Raw genomic sequence first — 25,561 nt, 5'->3', positions numbered from 1 at the left:
CCCAGGCTCCTTACGTCAAAGGCGGCAGCTTAGCAGACTAGTTATTTCCCAGATCTTAGATTATTTGTTACCGTACCTTCTAATTTATACATCCTAGAAACCACATTTTTAGCCCATGTCCATGGCTATACTACCTCTCTTATCTCCCTTTTTTCCTTTCTTGTGTCATGGGCCCTACCCTTAGTCCTACTCTTCAGCCCTGTGTGGCTGTCTCTTGCCCTATTAACTAGCTCCCCGATCCCTGACCCAACTCCTCCCTGCCCCAATCTCTGGTTAACTTAACCCCTTCTGGAATCGATGCTTCTGAACCACCTCGATATGATTTCTGTGAGCCCAGTCTTCCTGAAGTTGCCAGTTAGTTTCCATTCCCTCCAACCTTGAGTGGCTTGTCCCACTCAGATGAGATATGGCAGCCTCAGCCGTCCCCAAACTGCCACCAGATCAGTAAGAACACTCACCTTGTCCTCCTAACCTTGGGCAAGTGATGGGATTTAGGGGACACTGTGAGCTGAAGCCTTTTATACAAATACTGCACCCCACTCGAGGGAATGAGCCATAGGTGATGTGAAAGCTGTTTCCCAACCATGTGGTTGTGACGACAACTTCCCACATTCCAGTGGCTCTGTCATTCTGCCGCTACTGGATCCCCCAGAGCATCCTCCTCTCCATAAACCCTGGAAGTATTTCCATAAAGATAAGAAGATCATGATTTACAAGGGTGTGCATGATGGCACAGCTTGGGAATTGAAATTGGCATTTTTGGAGGAACACAGAGCATGACAGGGCAGGACATGGAAAGGCACAAATGTTGGTTCTACCCAGGCACAGACAGGGGTTTCTGTAGGTTTTATCAACAAGTTAGGAACCAATAATTTAAGCACTCACGAGCCACTGCTGAGAGCTCAGTGTATTTGATTCAGATACCAAAGTATCTGAATATTCCCAGCCATGTGGTATGATAGAAAGTCCCAGTGGGAAAGGGTTTTAGGATACTGCTTACACTGCAGACACAGCCCAGGAGATTGTAGCCTGAGAAGGCAAAGGCAATGCTCAAAGTTGCACAGAGTCTGAGACGGAAGCCAGATCTCCTAACTCTCTGATTATGAATCCAGGTCCCCTTTTCTGTTCACAGCCCCTTCACTTGGACTTGCTGAGTTGCATCTACTGGAATCCACCTTCTCCCTGCCCACCAGCTCCCTGCTTTCTTCAAGTCACTCCCACACAGTTTATTCTCATTAGTCCATCATTTCAACCACTGTTTTGCAATATAATAAACTCCCTTGTCCATTTGGCTTGTCAATGCACTTGACTGACAAAACCTCAGCACTGGCCTAATCCTCCCTTCTGTGCCCAGTTGCTATAAAACTGAGAACAAAAACAGACACTGTGGCAGATTGACACCATCATAAAAATCATAGCATCCATCTTGGCTGGGCCCAACACACTGCTTGGTAATTCCCATATACTTCCCTGTATTCACTATGCACATACGTGATGCCTTTTCTCCTCTCTCAAAACTTCCAAACTTTTGCTGCTACCCACTCAGGGGTAGGGAACCTGCAGCCCTCTGATTTCAAGATTCTTCTTTTTTAAGCACCAAAGAGGCAAGAAAAGCTGCATCCTTCTCTGCTGTACCCCCTTTTTTTTTTTTTTTTTTTTTGAGACAGAGTCTCACTTTGTTGTCCAGGCTAGAGTGAGTGCCGTGGCGTCAGCCTAGCTCACAGCAACCTCAAACTCCTGGGCTTGAGCGATCCTTCTGCCTCAGCCTCCCGAGTAGCTGGGACTACAGGCATGCGGCACCATGCCCGGCTAATTTTTTTTATATACATATCAGTTGGCCAATTAATTTCTTTCTATTTATAGTAGAGATGGGGTCTCGCTCTTGCTCAGGCTGGTTTTGAACTCCTGACCTTGAGCAATCCGCCCGCCTCGGCCTCCCAGAGAGCTAGGATTACAGGCGTGAGCCACCGCGCCCGGCCCTTGAGCCACCGCGCCCGGCCCTGTACCCCTTTTAATAAAAGGATTTGTTCTGCAAAATTTAGGATCAGTCAAAAGGCTGCACTTAAGGACCTAGAAGACCACAGTTCACTTTAAAGCCACAGGTTCCCCACCACTGCAGGGGCAGGGACAGATTTCCAAGCCCAATTCTTCAAGCCCACTTATACCTACAACTGTCCTTTATGACCTCCTGTGTTACAGGGGAGAAGCAGCCCCTTGTCTTTTCTAATGCCTGTCCCTCCTCCTTTGCTCTGGGTCCTTGTATACTCAACTGCAATTATATTAGTTTCCTATGAAACACCCACATGGTGTCCTGTAATACCACCCTTGTATTTATTTTTCAATACCTGTTATCCTGGATAGAATGATGTCTCAGTGTTCACTGGATCTCTCTTTATCCCCAGCACCTGTATAGTACCTGACATATTATAAGTGCTCAAACATATTTGTTTAATGAATTAATGGGTGATTCGTGGGTGGGGCAAAGGTCTCCCTCCTTTCACTCCTTGAGAGACAATAGCGTGGAGGTGAGGCCAGCAGCAGGCACATGGCACAGGTGTGGGAGGCTGCTCCAGGATGGAGTCGTTGACACTGGTCAGCAGCAAGAGCTTCACACTGGGAGTCAGGGCTCTCTCTGGCTTTCAGAAGAGGCTGGACTAGATGACTTTGAGTATGTCTTCAAGTCTGCGTTTCTATTTATGAGCGTCAGACCTCCAGGGAGCTAACACTCATCCCAGGTACTACCTTTACCGGTTGGATTTTTTTCCTCTGAACATATTTTATCTGAGCTGGAAGTGAAGAGGGCAGAGATGATGGCTGGAGTGTGAGTATGTGAGGATATGAAATATTTGAAGTTAAGTCGCACTATGAGGGAAGAACTCTATGTAGTCTGTTCAGTCCATCCCTCCTATCAGAGAAAATTACTTATTTAACATCTCACTCTGTTCTGCCAAAGCGGAGTATTGAGTATCCATCATGATTCTTTCCTTATTATGCTTCTTCTGGCTGAGTGTGAGCCACCAAAGCCCAGATCTGTAACGATGGGCAAAGTTATGCTCTTTCCCTGAAATGAACCACACAGAAAATATTATGAGTAATTTTTAAAGTTTGGGAAACATAATTATATTGTATTGCTCTAATACCATCAATACCAACTGGTTCAATAATGACAAATTATTTAGCCCAACAGAAACTCCTTTCTTATAGCAACTTTGCAAATATCATTTTAAAAATATTAAATTGTTTGTTGAGTGCCTGCTATGTATAGGGCTTTGTGAATTCAAAGAAGATTAAGATGCTTCCTTGTCCTTAGAGAATGGTACACGTGAGATGACACAAAAGAAACGAAGGGAATTAAAATTTATCCTCAACCTCCCATGCATCAACATGTTATTTGCATTATCACAGTATAGTAGCTCTATGAGTTTCTTATTGTTGATCCCATTTTACAGATTTTATATAAAACAAGGCTCCAAAAATGTTATATAACACACCTACTATTCAAATGCCAATGCCCTGATTCTGAGATCCATATTCTTCCAGCTTCTGCACTATGTAAAGATATGAAGCTGATGCTACAGGCAATGGCTGGGGAGTGCCCAAAGACAGGAACTTTTACCATCTGGGGTGCATCTCTTGGAAGAGGTGACATTTGGAAGATGAGTGGGCATTGGGCGGGGAATCAGGAGAAAGCCAGCATTCTAGGCAGAGGGCAGAAGAACACGGGCACAGGGCACAGAGATGTGGATGAGCTCGGTCTGTTCTGGAAACAGACAGTGGCCATGACATTGGGTGTATAAGAGCAAGCGGTGGAACACTGGCTGTGCAGAAGAGAGAGGCCCCAAACATCGAGAGCTGCACTTGCCAGGTTGTGTGATTTTAGCCTATAGATTAATGGCTTCCAAATTACTTTCCTTGGATCTCTGTGGCCAACGATGTTCAACTGTCATCTCTTTATTTATTTATTTTTTATTTCAGGACATTATGGGGCTACAAACATTTTGGTTACATATTATGACTTTGCCACATCCCAACCATGATTTGAGACGCGCCATTTCCCTCCTTACAATGCTCACCGCGTCCATTAGTTGTCCCAACCCCCCTACCTCCAAAGAATATTACTACTGTGTGAGCACCTTAGTGTTGATCAGTCAGTGACAGTTTGATGGCGAGTACATGTGGTGCCTATTCCATTTTTGTGATACCTCACTTTGGACGGAGGATGGGCTCAAGCTCTATCCAGGAAAATAAAAGAGTTAGAGAGCCACACCTCTAATATAAGAGTTAGAGACAGAATGAGTTGCTGTCTCTGGGCACCCCCAGCCCTCCCTCCAGGCCTCTATCATTGCCCATCACATCACAGTCACGTCTTCATGTGACATCGAAGCTGGGAGAATATGGGGCTCAGAATCAAGAGCCGTGAGTATGTTACTCAACATTTTCTGAGCCTCAGTTTTTAAATCTGTAAAATGGGATTAACAATAAGAAACTTATAGAACTATTGTACTGTGATAGCACAAATAATATGTTTGGTGGATGGGAGGTTGAGATTAAATATTAATTTCCTTCCTTTCCCTCATACTATCCCACTGATGTGAGAGTTCCAGTTTAAAATGCCATTAATCTTTAATTCTTGACTATTTGGGCCACCTGGGAAGGGGAATTTGAGCAGACAGCAGTCTGGGCCTCGCACCTACCGCCTGCTGCACAGTAATTACACCCTTCCCTGCTTTACATATGGGAGGTATATGCATGATTTAGCTTGAAAACAATATCATGCTGCTTTAGAAAGTTTGACCAGAAATAATTGGGCATCCATAACCATTTAAGCAAGAGACAGGTATGATAATATTTACATTTTGGAAAGATTACTAAGGTCAGGTGGTTTCAGGTGCCTTGGTTTTGTTATCAAAGAAGTTGATGTCGGTGGCGAAAGGCCAGCCTGCAGGTGTGATGTGAGGATCACAGCTGGACTTGGGGGAAGGGCTTTAGGAGTGGTCAAAAGGTGGCTGGAGGGTCTTTGTTTGGCTGAGGACATCTGGCCACAGCTGGCGAATTCCTGAACTCCTCTCTCATCTGCCCACACACTTCCTCACTGTCCTGACTGCCTGAGGAGTCAAGAATGTATGGATTCCCACCTGGCTTGGGTGTGGCCTTAGTATTAATAGAAGGGTGAGGTACCAGCCCAGCCAGCATTAGCATGCCTGAGATTCTTATCAAGCTAATTCCTAAGTGATGAAAAGAAGGGAAAATAGGATTATCCTTCTGCCTGAGCGGCCAGGCCTTTGAACAGTCTTCCTATGGGCCAGATCTCAGTGGGTCTGACTGGCAGACAGCACTGGGAAAGGATCATGGTCCTCCCAGGGGCACTGGGATTCATATGAGGGACCAATGCTGCGTGTGCTTCTCTTGGGGTGCAGAAAACAGTCATGACCCATGTTCAATGACCTGGCCCCATGGGTCTCTACACATCTCAGTGGGTAGAAGAAAGGGACAAGAACTATTCAGCATAACAGACTCTCATCTCTTCTATGAGGCGGCCTCGAAAGCCAGTCACTCCAGCCTGTCTGTACAGTGTGGGCTAGAGACATAGGGCTATCACGTATGATATGGTGGCTAAAAGAAATTGTGTGAGCAAAGAAACCAACACAGTGTCCAGCAATCAGCAGGTGTTTTGCAAGCTGTTCTAAACTGTTTGTGATAAATAATATTTGTAAGCGTTGTCATTTATTACAGTCCAGGTATACTCCAGCTGTTGAGCCCTATTTCTATGGGACCGGGGAGGGGGTGCACAAATATCACCTGGAACCAGCGTTATGGTCCCTCTTTTATCTAATATCTCCAGCAGCAGAAAACTCCCTTGGAGAGAAGCAGCAGGTCGTCCCTGGAGCACTGGCCCAGTCCTAGCACTGACCAGCTGAGGGTCATTTGCCTCTTCTGGGCGTCAGTTCCCCACGTGTAAAATGAATGTTGCTGTTTGTATCTTGCTCTCTGAGGTCATCATGGAAGCTCTGTGCTGAGCTGCTTTACATCTTATTAAAGACTTGGTGAGTCCCTGATTTGTCATTGCTAATAGCTGTGCTGGTCCTTCTCCCATGTAACAAATGCAGTGATCCCCTCCTTGTGTCCTAGGCTCCACCCTGACTCCTCTGCTGACCTCAACGAGGAGGGCAGTAGCCAAAGCATCCTATTAGGAGCCTGTATTTTCAACCGTCACCATCAAAGGATGCTTGTTAATCCTAAAATAGGAAGGGATAAAGAGATATCATCTTGCCTGTCTTTTTCCTTCAGGCAAAGATCCCGAGAAGATATGCCTAAATATTTCAAGAAAGGAGACTCTACAGCCTGTAATGCCAGAGCCTTCTTACTCCTGTGTAACTTCATCCGGTTTTGCTAATACGAAAGGTGGGCTTCTCCTGCAGGAGTGAGAAGGACAGATCTCTGGCTCCATCACCGCCCCCTCGCCCCCAACCCCCTGTTCTTGGAGACTGCTGTACTGACATCACCCCGGGCTCTTCACAGCCCACGCTAATGACTTCTCCACCATTCTCTCCACTGTGCCAAGAGGAGATGGCCCAGCTGGACCATACTTATAATTAAAGCATTTTAAGAGAAAATCAGGGAAGGTGAACTGTTTCTATCACCACCCCTCACCCCAACGCCTGCTTCCAGTTGGATCGGTAGTGTTTTCACCTAGGAAAGCCATCACTGCGACTCTAAGAGCATGGGGGGAGGCATTAAGAAGAGGTAGGCAGGTTGCTCAGATCCGTAGGGCCTGTACCTTGGTCTATGAGACAGGACCCCTGCTCCACCATTCGGTGGGCCTGCAGTTCTAAGCCGTTCATTCTTTGAATGATGGTGGTCACACAAGGGGAGCCCCTCACATCCCTCCACATTTGTACTACGTTTCACATGTTTTATTTTTTCCTCTTAACAAATCCACGAGTTGGGAATCACTGCAGGTGGAAAAACTGAGTATCAGAGAGTTCAAGATTAAGTGCACATCACATAGTCTCTAGGTTCCAGAGAGGCAGAGCCAACCCAGCAAGGAATTGCATGAAGCAAGGAAGCTGTCGTTTCAGTCTTGCTCTTGGTGCTGTTATAGATCAGGGGGCCCAAACTGGCTGTGCATAGGAGCCGTATGGGCAGTACTTTAAAAAAATTTTTTTAAAATTCAGGATATTATGGGGGTACAAACATTTTAGTTACATGAAATGCACTTGCCTAGCTCAAGTGAGGGCCACAAGTGTGTCCTTCCCCCATACAGTGTGCCCCGTCACCATTAGCTGTGGGTTTACCCCTCACCCCTATCCTCCCTATCTGATTGGCACCCAGTGAGTATTACTACCATGTGAGCACCTTAGTGTTGATCAATTACTACCAGTTTGATGGCGAGTACATGTGGTACATGTTTTTCCATCCTTGTGATACCTCACTTCGAAGGATGGTCTCAATCTCTATCCAGGATAATATAAGAGGTGCTAGATCACCCTTGTTTTTTGTAGTTGAGTAGCACTCCATGGTATACATATACTGCATGGGAAGTACTTTTACAGTATGGATCCCTGGTCCCTAACTGAGACCTGCGGAGTCATAATCTCCCAGGAGTGGGGTGTAAGCATTTGCATTGTTCAAATATTTCCCAGGAGGTGATTCCACCTAGGTTGATAACCACAATCCTAGAGTGTTCTGGTAGAATGATAAAAATATAGCCAATCCCTAGAATATTCTAGTAACACCATTTAGTTGATCTAGTATCACAACATCCTACCACCTTCCTCTGAGCTCTTCTAGGGATCTTCATAAAAATTTGAAAGATGTAGGAAGCATAAGCAACTCACAAAATTATTCAGCCTCAGAGGGCCCTGAGTGAACATGTACTGTGGTTTCCTACCAGGCACTTATATACCCTCTCCAATGTGCCCACGATGAGCCTCCTGGCCCTGATGGAAATGCTTGTGGTTGGAGAACTCTTTGCTTGACAAGGTAGCCCATTTCCTTTCACTCTGTTATCCTAGAATTTTTTCTAATAAATGCAAAAGATCATAAAATAAAGAAATAATGATTATAATACCTCAAAACAGCAGTTGGTACTTACTAGAGTTTTGTTGAATTAATTAATTAATCACAAAATATTTCATTTGATTTGGTTATAGGTCTGTATTTCATAAATGGGAGTTGAAGTTTCACAGAAGTCATTGTACTCAATTCAGAAAGTTAAAATAGTGGTAGAATCAGGACTAAACCCAAGGTCAATTGAGTTCCAACACAGTATTCATGCCTGAGGATGGAGGGGAGGGGATGCAGGGTAACAAGAGAGAATACATCCATCCCAGTGCTGCACTCCTGGGAGCACAGCATAGAAGTCAAGTGTCTGGTATCTGTAGCCAGATTACCTAGCTTCAAATCCAGGTTCTGTCGCTTATTGTACAACTTTAGGCTTGTCACTTGACCTCTCTGCCTCAGTTGCTGATCTGTACAATGGTGATAATAGTTACATCTACTTGTGAGAATTAAATGAGTAATATGTGTACAGTGCTTAGAAGAGTGCTTGGTACATAGTAAGCTCTGTATAAATTCAGATTGCTGTTGCTCTTGCTGTTATTATTACTATTATTTGATTAATTTAGTGTCCCTCAATGATGATCACCGTTCCTATTATTTCTCCAAAGATTTGTGAGTGCCAATAAAGCATGTCAGTGACTAAGGAAAGCTGGTTTCACAACACCACCCCACCCTCAGGGCCACCATCATCCCCTCTAAAAAATCCCCACGAGTCATCTATGAATTAGGGCGGTGGCTATGACAATGAGTACGGATACGATTTAGGCAAGGATTCAAGGTTGATTGGAGTCATATATTTGAAGAACAATTCTCATATATCAGGGCTATTAAATGAAGCCATAATGGGGAAAGTTCCCTAAACTCATTCACCTGTAGGCTGTGAGAACAAACTAGACACCAGAGAAGTCATTAGAGTTAGTCCTTGATCCAGGCAGGGACTGAGTTTTCATTGGGTTCAGGATGTGTCAATCATTCCTACTCCTCTACCAGTCAAAGCAGGGCAGAGAGAGTCTGTTAGAGACCAGGTAGAACTTTCACAACCCTACAGTCAGAAAGAGGAGGAGGAGGCACTGATGGCCATGTAGGGAGGGCATACTGAAGCTCAGGGGAGGAGGATTATGAAACTAGGGGCTTGAGAGAGCTACTAGAGCTGCTACTATTTGGACATCATTACATGCTAATATGAAGGACTAAGTTTTTTATTGTCCACATTTCACAGATGTACAAGTTACATCTCTTATGATCCAAGCTATGGCTAAGCCTGTGGACCTTCTGTTTTCAGGCATCTGCCTTTTTGCTTCCCTATGCTCTTGGTTCACCTTTCTGCCATCTAATGAGCAGCATTTTGTTTCAATGTATTGTGTTTTTTTCAAAGGGAGGCAAAGCAATAGTGATTTGCCTTCCATTTGTGAATTTGTTCTAGGAGTGTAGTTAAGTGCACTGTTGATCATTACAAACAATTTCTTTTAGAATCCACTGTTAGGAAGTATTATCCTTCCCTTGAAAGAAAAACACAAGGTATATGATAGGCCATTTGTCTCTTTATATTATGTCTTCCAAGAAGTTCAGAACTAGTCATTAGGCTGAGGTATTGCAACTAGGTAGGTCACAAATTGAATATCTGTGCTCTTTTATCTACCTACAGGCTGTCTCCTACAGTTTTCTGATTTCCTGCTCACAGTTTCGTAACAGAGATGCTGCACTTCTTCCTGTCCTGCTTCCTGGGGAGAACCCAAAGTGGTTCTAGCCTGTGCCTTAGTAGGGTGAGCCTTTTCCATGCCCATAACCCTATACAAGGAATCCATGTCCTTACCCTTTATGTTCAAACTATACAGTATGGAAGCTTGTTCTCAGAAATGGGTCTGTTAAGGTGGGACGGCAGGAGGAGGAAGCTGAGCAGATGATTTCTGGTGGAAGGAGGCCCACATGGAGTGAAAGTCTGTTTCTATTTAGCCCCTTTGACCCTCAGGATGCCTTGTCTTTACCCTGACCCATCCTTACCCAGCTTCAAGAACCCTGGCTCACTCATTCTTTCTGCTCAATCAACATTCTTATATAGCTTCCAGAGGCAAGAAAAATGTTGCTCATATAGTATGCACTTACTGCTGAATATTTCATAATTTTGTTTTCAAAATAGAGTACACCGGGCAAGTGGACAAACTGGGAATAAGTAATTGAATATATGGCGATGGTGGAAGCCTGATTCTCACCACTGGAATAGGAGGTTATAGATAAGCAAGGGTAAGCCATGTGTTACTAAATAAGAATTAAATGTATGAGTATGAACTCGGGTTTACTTAATAAAGCTACAGATGATTAAACACTGGAATAATTATAGGTATGCATTGGTTAATACACACACATGTATTTCCAAACTCTGTCCACTAAGAAAGCCTAGAAGCAATGACAGCCCAGCACAATGAGCTCCCAAGGCTACAACAACATGAACAATAAAATAAATAAGATATATTGGATTATAAACCAAGGTACAACATAAATAGATATCCAATATCTGTGAGTCCATACTGCTAAAAACAAATGATTGAGTAGGCTTTTTTTAAATGATGTGGGACAGAAAAATCTCTCGTAGAGAAGAACTCCAAATAATTTATATGTTATAGAAACTAACCTCTCAGGGAGGTGGTCTACACTTTGAATGGGCTGCATATAGTGACTTCCTTCCAAAAAGATGAATACAAAAAGGGAAAGAAAAGGAGTAACTTTACCGTGGAGAAACCTGACAAACACTACCTCAGCCAGGGGATCAAGGCCAGTGTGAACAGTGAGGTCGTGTTGTTAGCATATAACCCCAATATGATGTGATGATAATGGCACTTTACCTCTGTGGTCTTCCTTTCAAGATCAATAATTCTATTCTAATCATCAGGAAAACACCAGAAAAACCCCAATTGACAGACATTCTGTAGAATACCTGACCAGTACGCCTTGAAACTGTCAAGGTCATCCACAATAAGAAAAGTCTAGCAACTATCACAGTTGAGAGGAATCTAAGGAGACATGACCACTGCATGTAGCCTAGTATCCTAAATGGGATCTAGGAACACAAAACATTAATTGTGACAAACGTCCCATTCACATAAGGTTAGGCAGGGTACAGGCATACAGGAATTCTTTAGCATATTTGCAACTTTTCTGTAAATCTAAAACTATTCTAAAATGAAAGTATATTTGAAAAATAGAGTATATCCAAATGTAAGTTATAATAAGCATTTATTGAGTTAGATATGTACTACATGTTATCCATGATATTATCTATAATCCCCACGCCCCATAGCTTCACAAGGCAGGTACTATTACCGCACCTAATTTTTGAGTGAGGAAGCTGACCATACAGAGGTATAGAAATTTTCACAAGGTCACAGAGTTATCAGAGATTTGAAGTAGATTTCCTCTGACAGGGTTCTGAATTTTTTTTTTTGTTGAGGAAAGCTGAGGATTGTGTTGAGGAAAGTTTGGTCTAGGACCCTTATAGATGCACATTATAAAAGGATGTGATTTTAGTTATGTATTTATAGAAAAGTAATACATTTATATGAAATTTAAAATCAGTTAATACAAGAAGTTGTAATAGGAAAAATTAAGTCTCAGCTTAAATGATCTACTTATATTAATACATTTATTTCTTTGCTGCCTGTTAGCTACTTCCTTTCTCAATGAAAAACAAGGGAGTAAGCTCACATCTATCATCCCTCTCTCCTCCCTCCTTATTTAGACATGATTTTGTTATTAGTATCATTATAGATTACCTCTATAACTTTAAATGCTATAACTAAACCTTTATTTCTTCATTCATCAAATTTAGGCAATGTTTTTGACTTCCCACTAAATAAGAAATTAGTACTACATAGTTTCCTTCACTTTATAATAATTGTAATATTTTATTTGTGATATCTTTACAGAAATAAATAAAAGCAATACTTAGTAGTTAAGATGTATCATCACGAAGTGTATAGTAGCCAGTAACAAAACATGGTCTGTCAGATATCGTAAACTAATAGCTGCTGGAAATGCATTATACGTAGGTGGTGGGCTCGACCAGTCTCTGTAGAGAGCAACCATGGGGTCAGGGCTTAAGTGGGTCCCATTTTTCCTGCCTGGAGACCCAGGAGCAGCTGGGCGCACTGAGACAATGGATGGCCTGAGATGGACTGAGATCCTCCTCAGGCTCAAGTTCAGTTCCCGTGGGAGAACTTGCTTGCTGGCGGGCTGGGGTCAAGATTGTTAAGGGAGGAGAGGGCACTGCTAGAAACTGACACCTAATGGTGTTTCAAAGTCCTTGGAGACCCCCTTTTAAACACCTAGCAACTTTATTTTTTTGACTTAAATGTTCTTCCAAACCATATAGCATTTAGCATTTTCCAAAAATTAGAGAAAAAAGCATATCAAATATTAAATGTATGAAGTTTCTCTGTCAAAACAAATTTTTTTTATTTAGAAAATGTTAAAAATATGTACATTTTTGACATTTGTTAAAAGCAAAGGGTTAGATATAGTCTAAAAATAAAAGAATTGTGCCACTTACCTAGTTTTGCTTTTCTTGTGAACTTTAAAAATCTTGTGTATAGGGCATTTTAAAAATATTTATTTATTTATTTATTTGTTTAAATTGACAAAAATTATAGTGTATATATTTATCATGTATAACATGTTGTTTTGAAATATGTGTACATTGTGGAATGACTCAATCAAGCTAATTAATATCAATTAGTCACATATCTACCATTTTTTTCTGGTAAGAACACTTGAGAGAGAGATGTATGTATGCAATCTTTCTATTTATATATACATATATAGGACTTTTTGTATAAAATATGAATCTGTATTTTTCATTACTTATTATTATAAATCTAAGGTACAATGTACATATAGAATAGAGACGAAACCATGTTAAAGCCACACTGAAAAGACACTCATAATACTGACATTCCTGATGTACAGACATATTTTAGAAAATGTGAAGATGCCAAACACAGACCTTAATAAAGAAAAACAATCATCGAATCACTAGTTTATTTTCATTGTAGTAATTTTTATTAAGTAATTTTTATTAAATCAGTTTGTACAGACTAAACAGTGTATTTATAAAATAACATACAAGTTGAACAATTAGCACAGAGAATTCAAATATTCACTAAAGAAACCTACAAAGGCTGAAATATGAAGCATTGTTCTTGTCAGAGAAAAATAGTTTCTGTCAAAACTTTTTTTAAAATTGTTGTTTGGTGAATGTATGCCTTTAATAATGAGCAGAGAGAAAACATAGGAAAAAAGATATTCTTATACATTGAGCTTTAAACAGTCAACCAAACATTAATATTTTGTATTTTTCCTGGGGAAAAATGGGGTTCTTTCTAAAAATCTTTCACACAAACATACTGAATATCAAAAAATCAGTATTTAAAAACCTGTCAGCCAAAGGTAGAAGATCAAACAGTGGCTTATCAATATTCGTAAGCCATTGTTTTATACGATATAAAGCACCCCCTTTTCCTCGAAAGATGGAACATCTAAACTTTTTTTTGAAGTATGGATTTTATGACAGTAAAGCAAGTGGATATTTGTCAAACTTCTCAGAAACTGCTTTCTCTCTACAAAATGGACATTTCCCTCTATAAGTGGGGGCAATACTATAACATAGTACTCACTCATGCTCTTGAGCAAAAGAAATCCCTCCCCCAAAATAATTTTCTTAAATGGAGTCATTTTAATTCCTCCCAAAATGCAATCTTCCTAGAGAGTCTGAAAAATATTTTCACAGTTTCTGACAACTCTAGAATTCCAATTCTAAAAATTTATCCTAAGAAAATTAAGAATAATTATCAATGAAAATGTTTATTCTACTGTTTTGACAGCAAGCAGGGAAACAACATAAATGGCCGATATTATAGAACTAGTTATGCAAATCATGGTGTGTTAATACCATGTACAATAATGTTGATCAATATTTATTGGCATGAAGAGTATTGACAATTACTCTTATTGTTAAATTTTACTGTTCTATTTAACAGTAAAAAGAGTGGGTTATAAAATATTTGGAAATGAATCCATTTTGTGCTTTTTAAAAGTTTTAATTATTTCATGTCTATGAAATAATTAGCTATGGTTATTTTTAGGTGATGAGATTTTTAGATTGCTTTTATTCATCTTCCGTATGCTTATCTACATTAACAAATCTTTATACTAGCTTGCATCATTTGTTTAATGTGAGATATATGGATATAAAATCGTAATTATATACAATTATGATACATATCTATATAGAGATAAATGTCATAACAAAGGTAATACCAAGTCCCAGCAATGAGGAAGATTGCTAAACTCTGGATATGGGCATTCTACCTATTGGAAATTATAGGTTGAAATTCTGTTCTGATCCTGGGCAATATAATCTATTGGGTTGGGTATTTGGTTAAAAAAAATTATACTTTCAGTGCCCCTGCCCCAAAATGTAGATCCACAAGAAATCTTCGCATGGAACTTCCGGCAGTATGCTACATAGTTGAGCCTCAGTCCCCTCTGGACCTGTATAATTTATGTTGGGCTCCCCTCATCGCTGGCCACTAGACCCTGGGCTTGGGCCCAGACTTTCCCCAGAAGTACAGTCCTTTGGTAGCTGTGGTTTAATACCTTAAATTCAGTAAATTCAGCTAGTTTGAATTATCACTGGCACTTGGGGTTAGCAATTGTTCCACATCCACCATCTCACACCTGGCACTGAGCCAAATTTAAATTCACGCCGTGGGCAGGTACTGCACTTGCCATGCATTTGTTCACGCTGGATCTTCCACTAGGATGATTCTTCTTCCTTACTCTACCCAGATAATTGAGAAATAAAAATAAATTAGTTTGCTTAAAATTATATTTGTTCATCCACATGTTTCAATCTGGAGTGTCCATTGCTTCTCCCACTGGATTATAAACTTTTCTAGAGCAGAGACAAATTGGCCACTTTTAAACACAGAGGTCAGGACACAATAGGCACTCAACAAATGTTTATTGCATGGCAGCCTTTGGTACTAGAATCATGCTATGACATGGGTTGATGGCTGTGAGGCTGCTGAGAATGAGAACACAAATCCCCAAACACTTGCCTCTTTCAAAGGCTATCAGCTGTCTTAGGAAGAGAGGAGGAGGAACGGCATCCACCTGGGGGGTCTGGGTACATCTGAGCAGGGGCCTCCAGGCCTGCAAGTGAAGCAGCTTTATTGTTGCTGAGCTGAAGGGGTGGGTGAGAGAGGGGAGCAGCAGCGTGGCTCAGCCTAGCTCAGAAAGAGTTTCCCAGCCCAATGAGAGGTTGAGGGCACAGGCTCCCAAGGGGAATTAGTACACATGGCTGGGGTGGGGAGAGAGCAGCTGCACCTGTGCCCCCCCCCGCACCCCCCCCCCCATCCTCTTGGCCCAGTTGCCTTAACACTCCTCCTCTTTGCAGTGGTAGACCGTGCCCCCGCTGAGGCAGCGGGGCTTTCGGCGGCGACGAGTTCTTCTAGAGCAGGTGGGGCTCTGAGCCTGGGTCCTTTGGACACTGGAATGGCAGCCTCCTGAACAGGGAGCACCACAAGGAGCCAGGCAGGAGTTTGGGCATTGGGGAGGGGAGCATTTGGGAGCATTTGAGGGCTCCCAAGATTGCTGCTTCTGCTGTGACATTGTTCGGCCAACAGGTTGAATCTAGAAAACAAAAGAGCATGCAGTTACATCAGGGACCCAGGCAGCTTGGGTATCTATTTCTCTTCTCCATGAGCTGGAGCTGTCAAAAGTGGAGACTGGCATTTACAGCCTGGTGAGATACAAATGGATTTGAAAGGGATAATCATCTGGGGAGTAAATCCTGGTGGGCATTCCCAGGGGACTCACTTGCCAACAACCATGTTAAAAATTTACTCTTCCTCTTATAAAAGAAAAACAAACTGCAACCTAGTAGAGCTTATAGCCTACTTCTTTGAGGCCAGTGTCCACCATGGTCAAGCATGAGGGAGAACCAAGTCTCTACTCTTTCTTCACTCAGTCTAATTCTGCTCCAGATCTCTAAACCTGTCTGTCTCTTCTTTGCTTCTCTGGCCCTCTAGCTCCTATGGCTTCTCCCATGTTAGATCACTTGGGGTCTAGAAGAGAAGGGACCCACTTCTCTTCCCTTCTCCCTGCCCCAATGTCTCCTACACAGCTTATCAACTCCCTGGGAGAGCCAAGAGAAGAGATTGGGCTGCCTTAGCTACACCTCAGGTACATCCAAGTGTCTCTCCACACTTACCCTAGAGGAAGATGCGTGAGCAAGTCATCCCAGGAGGAGTCTGGAGGCCTTATGGTGCCAGGAAGGAAGAGGCTTTCTTATACATCCTTCAACTAAAGCCTCCAGGCTACACATTATTGGAGGGCAGCCACAGAGCAGATGATCTATCCAGATATTTCACAATTCCTGGGGCTGGATTCCTCAGCTACAGGCAGCTGGGATGTGATTTGAAGGGATTTGCATGTGAATGAGTGAGCGGAAGTCTGGGGCCTTCAGATTGGCCTAGGTGGAGGTGGAGGTGGGTACACTAGCCAAGTCTGGATGGGGTGCAACTGCTGTTGAGTCCTACCTAGGATTGGAGGTGAAGATCAGGTTAAATCCCCACCCTAGAGCCTGATGAAGACCCTCCTTGTCCTCCTCGTACCTATCATCCATGACTTTGGCATCCAGCTCAATGCCATTGCCTCCATGGAGACTTGCCTGGCTCCCCATCCACATCTGAGTCCTCCATCCTCGGACCTTTATGGATATCTCCTACAGTCTCATGTTGCTCTGGGTCATGGTGACCTAGATACACATCCTATCTCCTCTATTAAACTGTTCCGTAATGACGGGGACTTTGTCTTTATCACTTCTGCATTCCTAGAGCCTGATGTCCCTGACCAAAGAAAATGCTATTTAGTGTTTGTTAAATGAAACAATCTAGGTCCCATTAGAATAGGCTTTGTATTTCAGGATAACAAAAAGTAGGAGAAAAATAAAGCTGAACTTGTTTTTGTTTGGCGCATCAGACCTTGACTGCTTGTTTTCACCATTGGCCTCCAAGGCATGTGTGAACACCCTTTTATAAATATACAACAGAGCAATCTGTGGGGAGCCCTCACCTTGCACAATAGGCAGAGAATGGGGTGGAGAGTAAAACATTCATCACCCCTGCTCTCTCTTAAATGCAGAAGGGGAGCTGTTTTTGCAATTATCAAGGGACTTTGTGGAAAAGCCTTCCACAGAGTGAAAAGTTTTCCTTTATCTTCCATGAAAATTGATACCATCACATTCTGGCAGTGCTTAAATTGGGAACACTCTCATCGAAATACCGCCCTTCACCTGTGGATGCTTCCCTCGCAGCGTCACTGCTCACGTGCACCGTTGAGTAAAAGGGCACTGACGAAACTCCCGCTGCTGAGGGCTGTGCCTGGCCTGCCTCCGTATTCCTGCTGCCTGACATGAATGAAGTAGGTATTCAGGAAGCAGTTGGGTGAATAAAAAGTTGAGCAATCACAAGGGACATTCTGACAGCAGGAGTTGTCCTTAAGGGCCTTCAGATAATATGTAGGACAAAGGTGAGCAGGGTTGGGGCAGGATACGGGATAAGGAGCTTACCAGGGTGGAAACAGGACAAGGCCAGAAGAGGAGCAGCTGTTGGATGCCTAAATGCAGCAGGACAGGACTATTGGGGCTCACCCGCTTCGTGTGGGCATGCTTTGAGATGCGGCGAGGATGAAGGGAGGGAGAAGTCCTTGTGAGTGAAACAGAAGGTGGGACAACAGTGAAAAGCTGAGCTCATCCTGTAAGAACAGGGCCCTAGAAAGGGAGCACCTGATTGTGGACTCTTGGGGATTAGACCCCTTCTTCCTTCACTCCCTTTTCGCGCCTCTCTCATCCTCTTTCTCCTCCTTCTCTTCCCCTTCTCCATGCCCTCAGGTGTCAGAAATAACTGGTTGCTCCTCAGAAGTGCTTCACACGCACTAAGCATTAGTGGAAAGGCAAAGAAACTCTGATATCAACGTACCAGTTGCTCCTTTTCCCCACCCAAGACCTGCACCACATGACCCCATGTACAGGAGACTTACGCATCACAAATGCATTTCCTTGAGCTTAACTAGCAAGCACCCAACCTTATTGTCCCTACCCAAGGGCTGAGGGCTCTTTCTAGGGGCTCTGCCCTGGGAAAACTAAGTTTCCCTGACTCATCTACATCTGGTCACAAAAATCTCTAGTTCCAGTCATTTTCAGTTCAATGAACTTCATCACCTAGAAGATGACACTGGGGATTGACTTCAAAAAGATTTGCACTTACAGTGGAAAGTATTCAGCATCTAGTCAGGCATCCTCAAATTACAGCCCGCTGGCCACATGTGGGTGTTTTTGCCCGTTTGTATTTTTACTTCAAAATAAGATATATGCAGTGTGCATAGGAATTTGTTCATCGTTTTTTTTAAACTATAGTCCGGCCCTCCAACGGTCTGAGGGACAGCGAACTGGCCCCCTGTTTAAAAAGTTTGAGGACCCCTGATTTAGATTTACCTAGCTCATGAAGTGAGCCTTTTCAAGGCCCCTGAGCTGTACTTTTTTCCCAGTAGACTTATAATAAGTCCATCAAGTTCTAACTTATGACCCTAGGAATTTAATGTTCTCTTCCTAATCCCACTCTTCCTAATCCCACCTCTCTTTTGGTTCAGGCTGTATCTATGAATATGATTCTATGATTTGATATTAAGCATCTACTATGTATTGGATACAAGAAGGAATAAGAGCCCCTTCTCATGCTTCAGAGCTTTCACTCAGGAGGGAATACAAGTACATTAATAGATAATGCAAAATAGCAAATAGAAGGCTGGGCAAATGGAGAGGCAGGTGAATTCTGGTTGTAGTGAGACTAGTCAACTATGTACACCAAATTAGTAGGATATTGACTTGAGTGATGTGGGTCCTGCCATTATAATAGTAGAGTCCCACCATGGTCTGGATAAGGAGCCCATCCATGAGAATAATCCCTTCTCATTTCTGGTCTCTATTCATGATGATGTTTCTCTGAGCAATAGATAGCTCCAGGTCCCCAGCCTCAAATGAAGTTTCTTTGCCTCCTACCTGTCTGGGTGGGTTTCTCTTCAGTCCATTTCTCTCTGGTATCCCAAATAATTTGGATATTCCTGAAGTAGCTTCCCAAAGATATTTTAAAACCTCTTTTATTTTGCTTTTTAAAAAATGAATAATTGCCTTGACTGTTGTGAACTAAAATAAAACTTTAAGGTTCATCCCCCACCAGCTGACTGAATGGATCCCCTTGTGGCCAAAGGAATATCCTAAAACTAAATTGCCTGCCAGGAGGAAGGAGGTCAGACATGCCTCATCATGCCCCCTCCCTTCTTGGGGACATCCTTTGTAACCCATTAACAAACCTCAGGGTATGCAAGACATAACCTGCAGGTCCTCAATTTACACAACAAATCTTATCTCTGATAACAGCTCCTGATGTTGAAACATTCCAAGACTTTAGACAAAGCTTCATGTCTTTAACCAATTACAAGCCAAAGAATCTTTAAACCCACCTGTAACCTGGAAGCCCCCACTTAGAGATGTCCCACCTTTTTGGGCCAAGCCAATGTATGCCTCCCACATATTGATTTATGACTTTGCCTGTAACCCATCTCCCTGAAATGTATACAATCAAACTGTAACCCAGCCACAGCGAGTCTACTTGCGTAAGCCTTCTTGGGAGTGGCTCTGGGTCATGATCCTCAAATTTGGCTCAGAATAAAACTTCTTTAAAAATTCCAGAGTTTGTATTTTTACATCCACACTATTAAATATTCTTCCAGATCACTTTGATATCTTCAGGATAAATCTAAACTCTTTTGACTAGCATTCAAGGCCCTATCCACTTGGGCCCTGTCCTTTCACTGGTCTTTCTTTTCATTTTGTTTCCTCCTCTGCTGAAAGGGTGGAGTCATTATACTATGGAACTGGCTTTTATCTTTTCTGACATCTGTCTGTCTCTCTGTCTTTCCACCAATCTGTCTTTCTCCCCTTTTCTCTCTCCCTTTTTCTACCTTTTTCCCTTCCCCTGTCTCACTCTCTCTCTCTGTCTCTCTGTCTCTGTTTCTCTCTCTCTCTCTCTCTCTCTCACACACACACACACACACACACACACACACACACACACACACGCATTCTTTCTCTTTTTCATGCAGATTCCTCTTTTGAGAATATAGTCTTTTCTTTGTTTTCTGATAATGTACCTTCCAAGGGCCCATTTAATCCCACATCCTCTCTAATGAGTTTCTTGACAACACCTTGCAAGAAAATCTTCCAGAGCATTTATTGCTTGTTATACATGTATTTATTATCATGAACAATTGTATTTTTATGTGAGATTGTTAACACTTGGAGCATGGGTCTATGACTCAGGCATCTTATGTTTCCTTTCAGTGTATACAGTGGTTCATTGCACATACTAGTTATCAGGTCTTTAAAAATCCCCATCACCAACATGTGCAAAGAACTTCTCGGTTTACAGAATACTTTCCAAATGTTGTATCCTAAGTTGTTTAATTCAGATGAAATATGAACTCAGGCCATGACAAAATCAAACCTGATGGTAAGATTGGGATTGTCCATATCACACTGTGGACACCTCAACTATCTTGCCTGAACACTATGATGTTTTTACTTATATCACTCCAAAGAGTTTAGTTTGAGAAGAGTATTCAGGAAATCTATACCTTGATTCCTACAGGTATTTCTTATTTCAGAACTCAGCCCTTCTTATGCTTTCTTAGGAAGAATTGCTAAGAGATCTGATCCTGGATTTTTCCTCCAGATAGGACTGTACCCAAATCACCAATTATCCCGACTGTACCCAAGGCTATAGAATCATGAGGCCTGGCTTGTTAATATAGACCACTGGGTATAAATGGTTTGGTTTCTATTTCAATAGAAGAAGTTGTCACTAGCAAAAGATGGGCTTAGTGTAGCATTTTCTTCATCAAAGGATCAGTCTCTTTTTTCCTTTCTTACCATCCAAAGGAAGAAAAGGGGAACTTCTGAGATTCAGAGGAAAATAATTAAAACTGTACCCAAAGTTTAGGTTGCCCATGACTCCTTATCAAAGACCTTTTTAAGAATAACTTATACAAAGAAACTGTAAATACTTAAAATCTCAAGATTCAGTCATTTTAAGCCTTAAAGAAAACCTAAACCAAATTAAATAAAAGAACCTTAAAGAAGGACTTTCAGAGTCATGGCATAAAGAGCTCCTTGGGCCCTCTCCCCTGTAAAACACCTATAACTTGAAAAGAAATTTTGTTAAAGTCTTTGTAGACTGTCCCAAGGATATATAGCAAATGAAGAAACTTTATTCAAGAAAGTCTACTAAATCATAGTAACAATAGCAAGAATCTATGACACTTGAATCGCACCTACTTGCTCCTTTTCTGGTCCCTCCTAGCTCAGCACGATGGTAGCTCAAGGCTAGGAAGATGCAGTCACTAGGATAAGGCTCCATCCTCCCCTACCTCCAAGCCATGGGCTGCAGTGTCTTCCTGGGAAGGGGAGGTTGCCAACATTTCTTATATCCACCTCCTAGTTCTATGGTGTAGAGGCTCAATTACAGGAGAGGAAAGCTGGAAGATTGGGGGCTTTCTTACTCTACCATCTTCCACTCATGGAGTAGGCAGTAAGTCTGCTTCAGGCACAACAGGGCAAGAATATTGGGGAATCAATGGCCTTTGTGCCCAGCAATCCAAGAAGACTAGAGGTTGCCACCCCACTAAAGTGCTCTGCTCATAAAGCAGAAGTGTCACTCCAAGAGATATTTATCCCCAGCTCAAGAGCAGTGGCTCAGAGAATGGCCAGGGAAAGAGGCAAGACAAAAAAGCCCAGGGAATTTCAAAGCTCTCACCAATGGAAATGAGTTTATTTGGAACAGAGTGTGAGGAAGTTCAAGCCTAAAGCTTAAATAGTAACTCTAGTAAATAGAGGAGATTTTATTGGAAAATATTGAAAAGGAGACTGTTGGTTCATGGAAGCAAAATGCTAAACCATATAGAAAAGACCAAAGAAAATGAAAGCTAGGTAGAACATTCTGTGTTCAGAACAAATCTCAAAGCCTGACCTCAAGTGGACTTAATTGAATTCAATTATGGAGCAATTTATGTTGTAAGACATTACGAAAAATAATAGAGCAATCTACCAGCAATTAGTAAAGCCTAACAGTTGGGTATGATGCCAACAGAGGTAGACAGCTTAACAGATAAATCGTCAAAGAGGCAGTCAAACAAAGCTCTGCTAAAACTGCTGTCATCCAACATAACTGTGTTGCATGCTGAAGGTTGAGCCCTCTGAGGAGTAACATGAGAAGGAAGCATCATACTTCAGGAGAAACAGATCACACTAAAATAATCCTTCCAAATCACTAGACAAATAAACAAGTAAACAACAGCAAACCCTTAGGTGAGGTGAGGATCATGTACAGAGTTGCTACATTATAATATCTGAAATGACTACGCTTTTTTTTTTAAACAAAAAACATGATACATGCAAATAAACTGAAAAGTGTGAAAGTTACACTAGAAGAGAAATAATAAACAGAAACTTCTTGTGAAAGGGCCTAGAGTTTATATTTAATAAACAAAGACTTCTCAGTAGCCATTATAGCTATATTTAAAAATTATAGGAAACCATGTTTAAAGAAGTAAAGGAAGGTATGATAATACCTTGTCAAATAAATAATGTCAATAAACAGGTAGAAATTATTTTAAAAAGAATAAAATAGAAATTCTAGAGTTGGAAAGTAAAATGATTGAAATGAAAAATTCGCCAGAGGGGCTCAACAGTATATTTGATCTGGCAGAAGAGAGAATCAGAAAATGAGATAGATGAATAGAGATAATACAATTTAAGGAGCAGAGAGAAAAAGGAATGAAAAAAACTGAGCAGAGCCTCAGAAAAATTTGGGAGACTATTAAGCACACCAACCTATATGTAATATAAGAAGGAGAGGATAGAGAGAAAGAAACTGAAAAAATATTCAAAAATAATGACTGAAAATTCCCCAAAACATTGTTCATTTAAAAAGGTCAACAAACTCAAAGTAGGATAAACACAAAGAAATTCATGTATAAGCATATTATAGTAAAAGTATTAAAAGAAAACAACGAGAAACTCTTGAAAACAGTGAGAGAGAAATGAGTCATCACTTACAAGGGAATCCCAATAATATTTATAGCTGACTTCTCATCAAAAACAATCAAAGTCAGAGGCATTGGAATGACATTGTCAAAATGCTGAAAAGAAAAAAACTAAACTAAACTAAACTAAATGGTCAAGCAAAGCTATACATAAGGATCATGGAAGAGAACTGAGAGTCCAAAAATAAAACTGTAAATTTATGATTAATTTTTGAAAAGGGTGTCAAAATTTTGACTATTTTACCAAGGAAATATTAATGTTTCAACAAATGATATTAGGGCAACTAGAAATCCAGAAAGAATGAAATTGACCCTTATCTTACAACATTTAAAAAAATTAACTCAAAATGAATCAATAACCCAAGTGGCTAAAATAAAACTCTTAAAAGAAAACATAAAGGAAAATAAAGACTTTGTGGGAAAATACAATCTTGGTTTTCAGAGAACCCTGTTCTAAAATACATATATAGTACCTATCCTCAGGGAGCACCCAGTGTAAGGGAGGAGAGAAAACCCTTGACCTTAGAGTCTAGCCCAAACTAGAATATTAAATCACTTCTGGAGAATATGGGATTCTTTTGTCTGGGAATTCCTATTTAGATATTATCATGTCATCTGTTATTTTGGCTAGCAGTTAGCTCCATCCTTATTAGTAGTTTGCTGCTTGAATTCCTTGAAGGAGATCATTCAACATGTGTAGTGTTTGATCTCCTTTTTGTTACTGAAATTGAAGAGAATATATCCTTCTCCTTGCCTCCTGGAATAGTCAAGAAACATTCACATAGCTGAGAACCAACATGTGGGATGCTCCCTTGTGGGACTTTGAATTTTGAGTGACTGACCAAACACCAGGGACATCTAGTGGTCATATTAATCACAGCAGCTTTGAGGTGTTCATCAGACTATTCCTGTGACTTGTTCCTGTTGTCTGGTCTGCCAGACACCTATGGTTTTTCATGGATTAAAAAATAAGTACCAGGTATTGACCAGCCATCCAGTTCATAATAAGATTATTCAGGCATAATAAACACAAAGTAAAATTAACAATGATTAAATCTCATGTGACCTTATCAAAAAGTCCCAAAACAATAAATATTGGTATGGTTGTAGAGAGATAGGAACACTCATACACTGCTGGTGGGACTGCAAACTAGTACAACCTCTGTGGAAAGCAATATGGAGATACCTCAAAGAGATACAAGTAGAACTACCTTTGATCTAGCAATCCCATTACTGAGCATCTACCCCAAAGAACAAAAGACATTCTATAAAAAAAGATATATGCATTGGAATGTTTCTAGCAGCACAATGTACAGTTGCAAAGATGTGGAAACAACCCAAGTGCCCATCAATACATGAGTGGATTAATAAAATGTGGTATATGTATACCATGGAGTTCTATTCAGCCACAAAAAACAATGGTGATCTAGCACCTCTTATTTCATCCTGGATAGAGCTGGAACCCATACTACTAAGTGAAGTATCCCAAGAATGGAAAAACAAGCACCACATGTACTCACCAGCAAATTGGTTTTAACTGATCAACACTTAAGTGCACATATAGTAATAACATTCATCGGGTGTCAGGCAGATTCGAGGAGGGAGGAAAGGATGGGCATATTCACACCTAATGGGTGCGGGGCACACTGTCTGGGGGATGGACATGCTTGAAACTCTGACTCGAGTGGGGCAAGGGAAATACACGTAACCTAAGCATTTGTACCCTCATAATAGGCTGAAATAAAAAAGAAAAAAATGTAAAAAAAAATAAATCTCAGGTGAAATTTGTAATTGAAAAAAATTAATGAAAAATCAGGACTTCATTATTATTCAACCTACAAAAAAAAATCAGGACTTCTTTACAAAATATAGGGATAAAAATATTTGACCTGAAAAATTAGACTTGGAACCCTGGGAGAGAAAAGAAAGACACATGACTTCTTAAGTTCTTGATTTTTTAAAATAGATTTTTAATTTTTATCATATTTCCCACATGTTATATGCACATTTCTAGTTAGAATGAACAAAGGTTCATAGTCTATCTGTAGAAAGTTTTTGTATAATTTTCCAAAATTTTTTTTGATTGAAGGGGAATGAAATTTGAGAGCGAGTTGGACTGTATCATTATGGGGAGGAGGAGTAGACCAATGAAGAGATGGAATACACACCTGCCTCCCTGCTATGTCCCAAGACTGAGTTGGACCCTGAGAAGAGTCCAGAGTGCGAAATACTGTGTTCCCGGGGGACCCCAGGAGGCTGAGCACAGGCAGCGCTACTCAGGCACCTA

The 25,561-nt window shown here is 41.3% G+C and overlaps 2 protein-coding genes across 2 annotated transcripts in view; both read right to left on the bottom strand.

Moving 5' to 3' along the window:
- Window positions 1-18,145, bottom strand: part of S100A9 (S100 calcium binding protein A9) — a 442,604-nt gene extending 424,459 nt beyond the window's left edge. Inside the window, exon 1 of the mRNA XM_076000140.1 lies at window positions 18,136-18,145. The gene's annotated coding sequence lies outside the window, so the exon portion shown is untranslated. The remainder of the gene's footprint in view (window positions 1-18,135) is intronic.
- Window positions 15,179-15,726, bottom strand: LCE6A (late cornified envelope 6A). The gene is given in 2 exon segments (XM_012791188.3): window positions 15,179-15,267; window positions 15,489-15,726. Coding segments are annotated over 2 exon segments (327 nt in total).
- Window positions 18,146-25,561: the final 7,416 nt, after the last annotated feature.

This window comes from Microcebus murinus, chromosome 2, assembly GCF_040939455.1.
Source record: "Microcebus murinus isolate Inina chromosome 2, M.murinus_Inina_mat1.0, whole genome shotgun sequence".
Classification (NCBI taxonomy): Eukaryota; Metazoa; Chordata; class Mammalia; order Primates; family Cheirogaleidae; genus Microcebus; species Microcebus murinus.
Note: the sequence above shows the minus strand (reverse complement) of the source record. Positions and strands in the feature narration are given on the sequence as shown.